This window comes from Chionomys nivalis, chromosome 24, assembly GCF_950005125.1.
Source record: "Chionomys nivalis chromosome 24, mChiNiv1.1, whole genome shotgun sequence".
Lineage (NCBI taxonomy): Eukaryota > Metazoa > Chordata > Mammalia > Rodentia > Cricetidae > Chionomys > Chionomys nivalis.
The window spans coordinates 21,231,589-21,243,962 of record NC_080109.1 but is presented as its reverse complement, the minus strand read 5'-3'; the positions used below and the strand labels follow the sequence as shown (position 1 = coordinate 21,243,962).

The following is a 12,374-nucleotide window of genomic DNA, read 5'->3' as shown; positions in this document are numbered from 1 at the left end:
AATGGACTTTTTTCTTTCGTGTGTGTGGGGTGTCACGTGGGAGAGGACATGCCACCAGGACATGGGAAGACTGGGAGGTGAGCACGATTTGGTGCCTGGTGTGAGATTCCCAAATGATGATGATGATGATAATAATAATAATAAAATAATAAAAGAAATCAACAACTAGCTCTGATAAATCCCTCTCAGGCCATATGCCACCTTTATCCAGAGATGTTATCACCAAGGTAGCAGGAACGGAGTGTCCTGGTTGGCAAGGCCTGAGTTTAAGACGTCCATCCCTGAGACTAAATGCTGAGACTGGAAGTCTCCATAGATGTCTTGATAGGAATAAAAGCTCAACTGCGCCCAGTGAAAACACAGCAGCTAAGACAAGAAAAGGATGTCGGACAATGAACAGACACTGTGGACAGTAGGGTCGGTGTGGAGCGCTTTGGAGCCAGAGACTCTACCAGGGCACACACTGTGGTTTGATGCTTAATGTAATCCTTGCCAGAGCTATCATTATGCCCCCATCCTAACTGATGAGGGAAGTCGTGTTATTCACAAAGGAAGGCCTCCAGGTTTGGGATTCTGCTTTTACATCCCAATCAAAGAAGCTCTCATCCAAATCATCCATCAGTACTGTCTTCTTCCAAAGACTGTGTGGACTCTGGTTAAAAGCAGTAATCAGAACACCTCAACAGTGGTATTTTTGAGATGGGCAAAGAGTCCAGGATTTGCATGGTGACAGAATCATCAGGCTTTTGGGTGCCACAGTGCATAGTGGGAGAAGGCCATGGGAGGCTGGGGTGCTGGGCTATAGAAAGTTCGTGGGCTCCTGATCATCCCACTGAACTTTGTCATTTTTGCCTGGGGCTCTGAAATCACCTGTTTCTTTCCAGCTGTCACATCTGTCAGTGCATTGCTGAGAAACTTGACCAATCCCAAATGCTGCCCTGAGGCTGTAAGATTAGAATCTCAATGCCCCAGAAGCCAGGGCCCCAGGAAGGAGCCCAGTGTCAGCGTGTTACAACAGTTTCCTGCAGAGTTTTATGTCAGGGACACACTGGAGTGTTGGTAAAGCAACACAGGGCCACCCCACAAGTGACCAACATGCAATTTCCTGTACAGATAAGCTTGTGCTGGCTTATATTGCATCCCGGGGACAGTCCGTATTCACACTGCAGATGATTTGTGTATCCAAGAGCTGTCATCCCAAACTCAACTCCAGGAAGGGCAGAAACATCATGGCAAGGGTATAATATCCTAAAGACGGCTTTTTGAGGGTGGGGTAATTAGTTTGCAAAATAGCACAGAAGACAGTAGAAATGGCCTTTCACTGAGTGACATTTAGGGTGCTGATATAAATTCACTTACTGAGTCTTATCCTACCTCTCTTCCTAACCAGGGCATGAGATTCTTTTGAAACCTTTCTTAGCATGGTGGTACCTAAACAAGTGGGTCAGACAATTCTAGATGCTGTTATTAGGCTTACAGAACTCAGTTTCTATAACATGGGGGCATCTGTTTTTGCTGTTTCTTTCGTACAAATAGTTGTCACACTACCTAAAATGGCACTCTGACTTCACTGACCTCAAAGAAGAGTTGTAGCTGTTTGTTAAATTAAGTTGTTATTATAATGTTGCATGGGAATGGGTTTTGCGGTACCTCTGCCTGTCAAATGAGACTACACATGACCAGCGAGTTGAAATCAATTTAATGAGGTGTGAAATGGGCTGATGGGAGCAGCCTGGGCATTCCGGGGAGGAGGAACCCTGGGGACAAGGGTGCTGGGCTTCTCAGAGATTGCAAATGCGATGCTTGTTTTTCCGCTTGAGACAGTTCCTCAGGCAGCACAGCCTGCCCTTGAACTTGCTGGGTAGCTGAAGATGATCTTGAACTTCTGCTCCTCCTGCCAAGACTTCTTGAGAACTAGAATTACAGATGACCTGGAATTAATTGCACCTGGTTTATTCCATGCTGGGGATTGAACCCAGGCTCTTGTGCATGAATACAGGGCGCTCGAACAACTGTGCTACATCCTCAGTTCTGCAAGTGGACAGAATGGCCAAGGGTGTGGCCATGCTTGTGTACGGATGCACAAACAGAGATGGGGGAGGGAAAAAGAGAGAGAGTGTGCACACACATGCACACGTGTGTCTGAGCCAACTGTGTCCCTCTGAAGGACTCAGGGCCTGGACATTAATTAATCAAGAGCAAGACATATCTGATCATGTGGGGGCTGAGACCCTATGTCATGTTTTTTAAGGCATCTGGATGCTTTTCTTAAGCTCAACAATCCTCTTCCCAATACTTTAGAGAGGGTTCTGAAGGAGGCAGAGCAGAGGACAGCACGGAGAAGTTGGATTAGAGACCAGTGTTAATTAGCAGTTTCGGGTGACGGTGCTGGGAAGGACAGTGCCGTTTCCAGGTGTTTTAGGCAGTGATTGACTTACTGGAATAACTGACAGTTACCAACCACATGGGCTGGGCTAAAGGAGCTCCGGAGCTTGTGATAGTTGACAAGTTTCTGGCTTTGGAGAAGGATGGAGAGAGGTCCAGTCTTTCTTGGGGTTCCATTACCCCTATCCTTTCCATAACAGGAATGCAGATGGCAGCCTTACCTGCCTGTCACCCACCTTGCTTTGGCCAGTGGCTGCTCAGCTCCTCCAGACCTCAGTCCCTGCCAGAGTTATCTGGCTTGATGAAGAACTCAACAAGGTGTGGTTTTTTAAGATGATCACACTCATTGAAGAAGCTATTTCCTTTATGACTTGGTTCCTGTCCCTGTGGACCCCACTGCCCACACCCCTGGCAATGGACTGGACTGCTCGCTTTATTAGGGCTCTATTCATGGTTCTGCGTGTGTGGCCCTCACATGAGGCAATGCCGATTTTCCAGATTCAAGGGCCAGTGTAAGGAACGTGTGTCACTGAGCTATCCAGTGACATGTGAAGCAATATGAATTCTTTGCATATTTTATTTTTCTTTTTTTGATTTCCAACTCACACACATCTGGCATATTTTACATCTTTGCAATAAAACATGGTTACAATAGCTTAAGGAATTTATATATCCAAAATATTTCACCATGATCTCAAGATGAAATGACCTTGTCTTCCAGATGTTCAGTGCCTTCCCAATTCTAAGCTACAAACTCAAGATATTGCTCACAGCCTGGTGATGATAACGTAGTCAGTACACTGATTTCCCATAATTCCAGAATTTCATAAATACAAACAACAATGAAGAAGGAATAATTCAGTGCTAAAACGTTCTAGTACAAGGTGGATGACAAATAAGTAATCACAGCAATAAATAATGATATGTGTCTGGTGCAAAGTGCCAATACAAAGAACCCATTATCCTGCTTTATCTTTTGAAATAAAATAAGTGAGTGAAATTCTGAAAAAATTACATTCCTGTAACATGCCTCATAGCCCTACCAATACGATATGTACATCTATGACAATACAGTCACCAAATATACAAAGAAGAAACATGAAGAAAATGTATAGACCCCTGGGTGATAGCTGGATCGGGACGATGGATGGAAAAATCATTTGAGAGCCATCATTTTATATTGTAAAAGATGAAGTGCCTTAGGCTAGGCTTGTGGTTTTAGGTGAGAATCTCACAAGAAACGAAAGGGACAAGTTCAGTTATTGTTGTAATAAAGTCTGACTCATCAATTATTAAACTAAGCTATTTCAGAACCAAGGAGGGAAATGTTAGCATCCTCATCCTCTCCCAACATGGAGACAGGGCCAGTGGGCTGACACCAGGGGAGAGATGTCCAGGTGCTGGGAAATTGATGCATTGGGACTAATGATCGTGACTCCCATTTCCACAGTAGAAACCAGGCCCACATCCCCAGGCTCCCTTCCTGTTGCATCTTCAGGTCCTAAAGGGTAGGGCTGAATTTTCTTTGTATAAAGTACCAACAATGGCAAATAATGGCTCAGTATCCAAATGCTATGTGAGCAAACTTTACTTAGAAGGGATGGATTTAGTTTAAAAAGTGCAAATCATATTTTGGTGAAAATGTCAAAATTACTGATTGAGCCCAAATTCAACCCTTTTGAACAAGCTGCGTCCTTTCCGTTCCCTAGCTTGAATGCACCAGTTCCATCAAAACGCGGGGAATAGGGAGCATGCGGGTTCTAACTCCACAGTAAATTAACAAAGGCCGCTCTTTCTTTATACAAGGTTTCACTTTTACAAAAGTATCCCTTTAAATAAGATGCATATGATGTACAAAGTATCAAACGTGGGTTTTGTTTTTCTCAGCTTGAAAAGAGGCTGGAAATGGGATGCAGGTTAGGTTCAAAGCTTAAACCTTGTAACAACTGGACACAAGGTTCCTCAGAATTGTCAAAAGTCTCTTGTGAGGCTTCCTACAACCTTTCTCAATAGACGACAATATATGAAATAATTACCAAAACATCTCCTAATTCAGATAATTTACATGATATGAGCTTGCTTGACAGCAGCTGGTGTTCAGTCCTGGAAAAACAGGATGAAATGGCTCCTGACTATGATGTTCGGCGACTGCTGGGTGGGATGGATGTACAGAGCCGATGTGGACGATGTCCCCACCAGAGGTTCCGCCTTTCCACAGAGCACTTGTGCTCTCACTTGAACGTGGCCTCTGCAGCTTCTCTTCAGTACCTGTTCTGATGCTCATAATGCCACCGATTAAAATCTATATTAAAAGCTACAATGCTGCCGGAAGCCATGCCAGTGATCAGAGTCCTGTAAGAGCAGAGATGGCGGTGAAGAGAGACAGGAAAATAATACACACTTGCCACTTTCTACTGGACACAGGCCTTATCTCCAAAGTCCCCACATCTTAACTGAGAGAGGTCTAGCATTTCTTCTTGATTCTGCCAAGAACTGCTCTCAGCTAGTAGTCCTGCTGGAGACCATTAGTCAGGCCCATACGACCATACATTCCAGTGTGACATGGGCTCTGCTGCCTCCAGCAGTTGAATGTATGGTCTATCCATATCCTCCTCTGGGACCAGGCCTGGGCTTTCTGTACAATTCTGGCCTTTATTTCTCAGTGTCCTTAACCACTCCATCCCTTACCTACTTGCCATGTACCCTGATATGGGGTGTGGATATATGAGCCGCAAGTTTTCCTGAATCCTCAGGTACCAATTTCATTTTGTCTCCCAGATAGCTTAGCCACTGTACACAGCAGGCGGTATCATTAAAACCTCCAGACTTAGTGCATCCATCCCGAGTCATTGTAGTCAACGTACAGGTGAGATAATCTCTGTCCCCTCTTACTTGAGCCTCCTAAGCAAGCAGACGCTCCTTTCTCTGGGATGGCTCACTACAACTGACTATGTACAAGTCTCCTGACATTCTGCCGTGATGGAGCAGCGTGCTTAGCTGTTAGTCCAGACCATCTTCAGACAAGTGTGTCCTGAACATACTTCCCCAATAGGTGTCCACCAGTTATACTTTCTGTGTGTGAACTGTCCCAATGTAGCACTGCGTTGCACCATACACATAATGAAAATGAAGTATGAGATTAAAATGGAACCTTTCCTGCAGTACTGTTGCTCTGCACGTGTTCACTGAGGCCCACTCTGACCCAGCCTGACAAACGGCTCCTCCTCAGCTTCCCACATCGCCAATCATTTCCTCCCAGGGTCTAGTCCTGCTTCCCTGCCATTCAATTCGATTACAATCATGGAATGGGTCACCTTATCATGTACCCTTAGCACTTGGCAGGACACTTCTGCTAAATACTGGTAACAGATATTTGCAAAAAAGCATGTGAATCAATTGGACAAATATTTAATCTACTTGAGAAGATGTTTAAAACACTAAAAAAACACTCGTGGATACACAAAGAATTAGGAAGTAAGTCACACCTATTTACTAGTCTACTCCAATGGTAACAATAAACTTCCCTTAAAAATTTTTATTTCTCAGACTCCATCAAGTCACACTGTCTTTTTCTTGTGTGTGTGTGTGTATATGTATGTGTGTGTGTGTAGGTCAGAAAACTACTTTGGCTTCATGCCTCAGACATTCTCTGTGTCTCTTTCTCTCTGTCCTGGAGCCCATGGACAAGGCTAGGCTGGCTCACAAACCCCAGGGATCATTATTTCCCATCTCTCCAGGGCTAAGGTTACAGTGTACACACCATGCCTGGCTTCTTTATGTAGTTCTGATATTTAAACTTGAGTACTCATACCTACACGGCAAACAGTTTACTAATTGGAACTTCACTCTGCTTTTCTTGATGTCCTCTGTACAATTCTATTATACTGTAAAAATGCTTCATTTATTTATTATATGTGTTAATACTTAAAATATTTCAAAGCTAATATTTTCCAAGAAACTTTTCCTTTAGTAGAAAAGTTGGGGCTTCCCTGGGTTCTTATTCATCTCCAGTTTGCCTTTTCTGTGCTGCTCAATCCTTAACTTGGATGGGATGAGGAGAATGCCACGCTTCTGACCTGTTCCAGCGATCACACTGCCCTTGACATGGCTGGCTCACCTTTGGTCATGGGATAAGTCCATTGCTCTAATGCCAGCATCACATCCGGGGTAAATGTACAGCTGCTTGAAGTCACAGGCCTGCCAGACCTCCACCACACCATTGTCCCCTCCAGTCACCAAGTTCTGTCCATCGCTGCTCAGGAGAATAGCCTTCAGAAAAAAGGCAGAGATCAACGATCTCTTTGTTTCTGGTCAATGGCCATGGCTGTGCAGCAATTAGCTGAACAGTCACACAACTTCCCTAGTATATGCAAGATTAATCAACCATCCAAACAACCACCAATACCCAACCAACTACCAACCAATCACCACTCACTCACCAACCAAACAAGCATCAGGTAACCAACTGTGAAAGAGCCAACCAACCACTAAACAACAGGACAACAACTCACCAATCCACATCCAACTACTAATCAACCAACCAACCACCAATCACCTACCAACCACTAGCCAATCATCAATCATCCATCAACCACCAATCAACCAACTAATTACCAATCAACCAACCACCAATCAACCACCTACCAGTTACTAACCATCCAATCACCAATCACCCACCAGCCACTAGCCATCCAATCACCAATCATCCACTAATCACAAACCAATGAACAGTCTACCAAGAAACCAACAGACCACCAAACAACTACCTGGAAAGTACTGTTAATCTCCTTAACATTAGCTCCTTATTTAGCCATATGTCTAAGTTACCTAGATCCAATCCACAGAACTTTCAATATGGAATCCATCAAGGTTTTTGTTGTTATTTTCACAAAGACACAGGATCTTATTAAAGTCAACTGAAAAGAATAAAATTTTAAGGGGCTAAAGAGATGACTTAGTGTTTAAAAATGCTTCCTGTTCTTCTAGAGGACACAAGTATGGTTCCCAGCAGCCATGGCTCACAATCACCTGTAATTCAAGATCCAGGGGATCTGATGCCCTCTTTTGGTCTCTGAATTCAAGTGTGCACACTCCCTGCTCCCCAAATATAGCATATAAAATAAAAATTTACTAATTTAGTTATAAAATTATGAAAGTCCCAATGAGAATGCTATCGATTTAATCTAGGTAGATTAGAGAGAACATTGTGAGATGTTCTCAATCTGTGAGAACATTGCATTTTGTGAAACTCTTAACATTGCTAATGGAGACTTAGTATAAAGAGCAGAAATATATTTTACAATAGTTTTTAGTACTGACACACCAGGCATTGTACATTTGTAATATGAGCAATAGGGAACTTGAAGCTATAGTCAGGGTTCTCAGGATAGGCCTCTTTGTTTTATAGCGCCATGTGTCCTGGTCATTTTCTGTCTACTTGGCAGAACCCTAGATCTGGGAAGGAGGAATCTCAATTGAAAAAAATGCCTCTATAAGATTGGGCTGTAGGTAAGCTTGTAGGGTATTTTCTTAATTAGTGATTGAGGTGGGAGGGCCCAGCCCACTATAGATGGTGCCACCCCTGGGCAGGTAGTCCTAACTTGTATAAGCAAGCCATGAGGAACAAGCCAGTAAGCAGTGTTCCTCCTTGGTCTCTGATTCAGTTCCTACTTAGAGGTTTCTGCCTTAAGTTCCTGACTTCTCTTCATGGTGGAGTGTGATCAAGCTGAAACAAACCCTTTCTTTTCCAAGTTGCTTTTGAGCATGGTGTTTTATCACAGCAATAGAAACCCTAACTAGGACACCATGGGAACATGGAGCTGAGATCACTGTTTGTAAAGGGGCTTGGAATGATCGCCTCTAGGCAAACAGCTGTGGTCTCTAGAGTCTCACTTATTGAGCTGCTTATTCAGTATCGAGGAATCTTGGGTTTGTTCAAACCATAACCATGAGTTTGCTTGCTTTCAAGCCCAGCATGTGTTTAAGTGGATGTTGGGGAAGCTCTATGCCAAGCCAATTTTATGTCAAGCAAGTTTGATTCCTGTGGCTTCTTGCTGCTCAACACTGATGGGTACTCACCCGAGTGGAATCATTGATCTCCATTTGAGCCAAAAGTTTTCCATTGATGCTGAAGTTGCTAAATCGTCCTCGCTCATAGTATATGATGCAGTGGCCTTCACTGGATACAGAAATTAAGCGTGGGAACAAGCAGTTTTCTGGCCCTTCTAGGGCCCTCAGAAGGTCTCCAGTGATGGTATGGACAAGGCAAGGGCCTTCTGCAGTGAGAAACAAAGGTGCCAGGCCAATTACAGAAAATACCAGGGCCACGAACCCCAAACAACACCTAGACACTGGGGTTTGTTAAAGTAGATGAAGACAACGGAAGTGTGCTGTGGTTATAACACTTATGCACATCCATGTCGTCCACCTATACTCACACACACAAACACACATGTGATGCAGCACCCACAGTTCTCTAAAGCTCTAATCTCTTCTCCCACCTCCAACAACAGTCATCACCACAGGCTTTAGTTCCCAAGTCAAATGAGCAAAGAGTGTGAGCAAGGAGTTTGATCTGCTGTTTCTAAAAGGTTCTCATTAAGAAAGTGATCAGAGCTGTTGCTACACTTTCCAGCTGCATCAGATTTCAGCGTCACAGTACAGACATGTCATTGCCAGGCGAACTTTGCGTTGGTAGTTTATATGTAAGGTGTAAATGTATAATTAAGAAGTTAAATAATTAATTCAGACTACAGAAATACATTTTGCCTTTTAATATTAACAGTGGGGCAAAAGTGTAAAGGGTATAGAGAAAGCCTTATCTAATTTCAGGGCAATTTTATGGTCTTGGAAAATATATTAAGAAAATATATTAAGTTTCCACTGACCTAATCATGGAAACAAATGCTGTAACTTCATACTATATGCCTGCCTCTTTGCTCTCAAAAACCAAAGTCTGCAAAAACTGTGGTTACTTTTTTATTGGTCAATTGATTTGAATAGCCACATTTTTACACACACCAAAAGGTGTCAATATCAAACTCTCTCCCCTGTTAATCTCTCCCCTGACTAAAAAGGCGAAAGCTATAGAGACTTGTGGGAAATCCCTTTGCCATCACCACTTGTAGGAAAACAGTATTTTGCTTACACCTGCGGAGCTAGGCTCACTTGTTCTGAAATGCAAAGCAAATGTTCTCTTGTTCTTAGACTGTTCATACTCCATCATGCTGCCGAACAATCTTTGACAACAATATCTGATCATCTAGAGTCTTAGACCTTGATAAAAATGAATAAAAAATAGCACTCCCCCCCAAAAAAAAAAAAAAACTTCAAGGATTTCTCACTAAAAATAATAATGCTAAGTCCTTCCACCTCTTGGGCTCTAGGCCTCTGCTCAGCTTTGCTAGCCTCTTCCACTCTCGCCCTTACGGTCTTTCTGCCTGGAGAGTTCCCACAGAGGTGTGTAAACCCTGTCAGAAAAGCCAAGAACCACCTAAATTTCCTCTTCAGATGACAATTCTCCCACAAAGGCAAAGAAGCAGACTGTGTCTCCTTTCCCTCTCTCCTTGCACAGTCAGTTTTGCATAGAAAGAATCTGTAAGGATGTGAAGGTACTAAGGCCAGTCTAGTGAGTAACTCGATCCAAGCTCCCAGTGCATTAGTGATATGCCTCCTTTGCCTTTTGAATGTGCCTTTTCATGACTGCATCATATAGATTCATTGCAAATTTAATTTATCAGTGTCTGGGTTAGAATGCTGGTGACCACATTGTAAACTTTTAACCATATTTTATGTCAATGTTGGTAAACATTACTAATCTTTGATAAAACTAAGCAACTGCAGAGAACCCAGGTGCTACATCTGTCTGTGTTGAATCTCTGAAGAAATCAACAAGAGTCACAGTTAGCTAGAAAATGCTCACTGTCTCGAGGTGGAACATGAAGGAAATGGTTTCTGACCTTTAGCACCACTGATAACGAGTCCGAGTTCTGCACAGACAGAGACGCAGACAACTTCATGGTCATGGCCTGTGAGGACAGCTCTGGGCGCAGGATAGTCACCTACAAAGAAACAGCAGCAGGGCATCACTGGAGACCAGAACAGACATGATGAGCCACTTATAAAACAGTCACCAACGATGAGAAGGACATTTCCTGGCGGTACGGCCAGAGCCACTCACTCACTTTACCTTTCTGCCTGTCCCTCGTGTGTGACATGGCATAAGTACTATCCTGCAACAGGGCAGCTGGGACAGCTAGGACATTAATCCATGTGCATGCTCAGAGGCGTCAGTGGCTAATTCTCTCACTCAAGCAGATATGAGTGGGATTATGTAGTCATGGCAATGTCCTGCGAGGTCATCTCACTGTCTCTAGTTCCAGCTTAAATATGAACATGGGAGACACAGAGCACTGGGCAACAGTAAATGGTTCCTGATATACAGTGACCAAAAATTAACTCAAAATCCCATGATGCAGCAACTGGCTCATATTCCAGATGAGCACAGGTTAGGGACTGGAGTTCTTTCAGCACACATATGTTTTTCTGCTATTATAGACACATGATGGTTCTGTTACCTATTCCTACTTCATCTTCAGCATGTACCAACTTAATACACATTTAGATTGTGTTGCACCAGACTGTGTGACTTTTAAAGTGATTAATGTGACTTTTATTAGAATTCATTAAGCAAACTCTGACTTGGGAGTAAGACAGAATTTCCAACCATTTCTGCAAGTAACTACATAAGCTGCTGCCATCTTATAATACGAATTTACATAAAGTTGCATTCTCAGCATTGAGAACTAGAAAGTCAGAATGTCCATGGACTCTGAAAAATGGACCAATGCTCTACATCCTCCAGTGTCCAGGGCTCAACCGAGAGTTAGTTCTTCATGTTAAAATGAACCAGCAGCTCAATGACACTTGGCTTCCTCCTTTAATAAATGGTGAAATTAAAAGTATACCAAAGAACCGTTTTAATAGAAACGTCTAGGATTTGTTATGGGTAAATGTTTGATTTGTATACCTCTCTTTCTGCCTGTATAACTACGGTTGTATAAAAATGCCATGGGTGCAAAGGGGTCACAAGTGGAGGGGGTTTAAGGAACTGCCCTGTTTCAGTCTGTCCCACAAGGCTCCGATGGCCACTGAGCCACTTCCAGAGTACCTACTGTGACAAGGGCTGGACTGGACAGGAGCTTCTGTGTCTGCATCTCACGCTCTCACACTCACTAGAAACAGCCCTACACCCCCACCAAACAGGCAGAGGTGAGCGGAAGCAGGAGGGGGTATGGACAAAGTTGCAAAGGAAAGACAAGTGTCTGAATTTTCCACTCTTAGGAACAAGACTAGCTAGGAAGTCAGGCTGAGTCATCTTCCGCTGTTGCCCTCGCCTCTGAATGCACTCTCCAACTGCCTGGCTGCCTTCTATCGGCAAGGGGCTGAGGCCAGGGTTACGGAAAGTGAGGATATGTAGCATTTGGTAACAATATTAATGAGAGCTTATAACACCCGTTATAATATAATACACTTTATAATATAATATAAAGTGTAATAACAATACACTTGTTATTCACCCATATCTCATCTTACTTTTGTTGCTGAAGCAGTTATACTAAACTCATATGGTCAATGTCATTGGTTCATGCCATTGGTTCTTTTCTTCTAGGAAAGAGTATGTATACAGAAAGCCACCTCTGTGTGTGTGTGTCTGAACCAACTCATTTTAAGTCACCAGTCTCACAGGCCATTGCTATTGCACCTTGAGGTGCCACACTGCAGCCTGAGTGTCACAGCAGCTCCCAACTCTTTCACACTTCTAGAAAATTCGTGTTCTAAGACATCAGCAGATGCTTTCTTGAGGACAGAAAATTGTACAATATTTTGTGCTAAATTTCATTCATTCTGATGAGACTTAAACTTCTCTCAAGTAGTTACACAGATGTAATCCCTCTGGTCATAACTATATTGTGAACTTTTTTCCTGTG

At 43.2% G+C, this 12,374-nt stretch overlaps 1 protein-coding gene across 2 annotated transcripts in view; it reads right to left on the bottom strand.

The window, feature by feature from the left end:
• Positions 1-2,927: 2,927 nt before the first annotated feature.
• The window catches only part of Nbea (neurobeachin), a 487,335-nt gene continuing 477,888 nt past the window's right edge, over positions 2,928-12,374 (bottom strand). For both annotated transcript variants that reach the window (XM_057757235.1, XM_057757236.1), the window contains exons 54-57: positions 10,344-10,445; positions 8,464-8,660; positions 6,503-6,654; positions 2,928-4,737 (exon numbers count right to left, since the gene is read on the bottom strand). In XM_057757235.1, the coding sequence (XP_057613218.1) occupies positions 4,647-4,737; positions 6,503-6,654; positions 8,464-8,660; positions 10,344-10,445 (542 nt within the window). In that variant the 3' untranslated portion in view covers positions 2,928-4,646. The remainder of the gene's footprint in view (positions 4,738-6,502; positions 6,655-8,463; positions 8,661-10,343; positions 10,446-12,374) is intronic.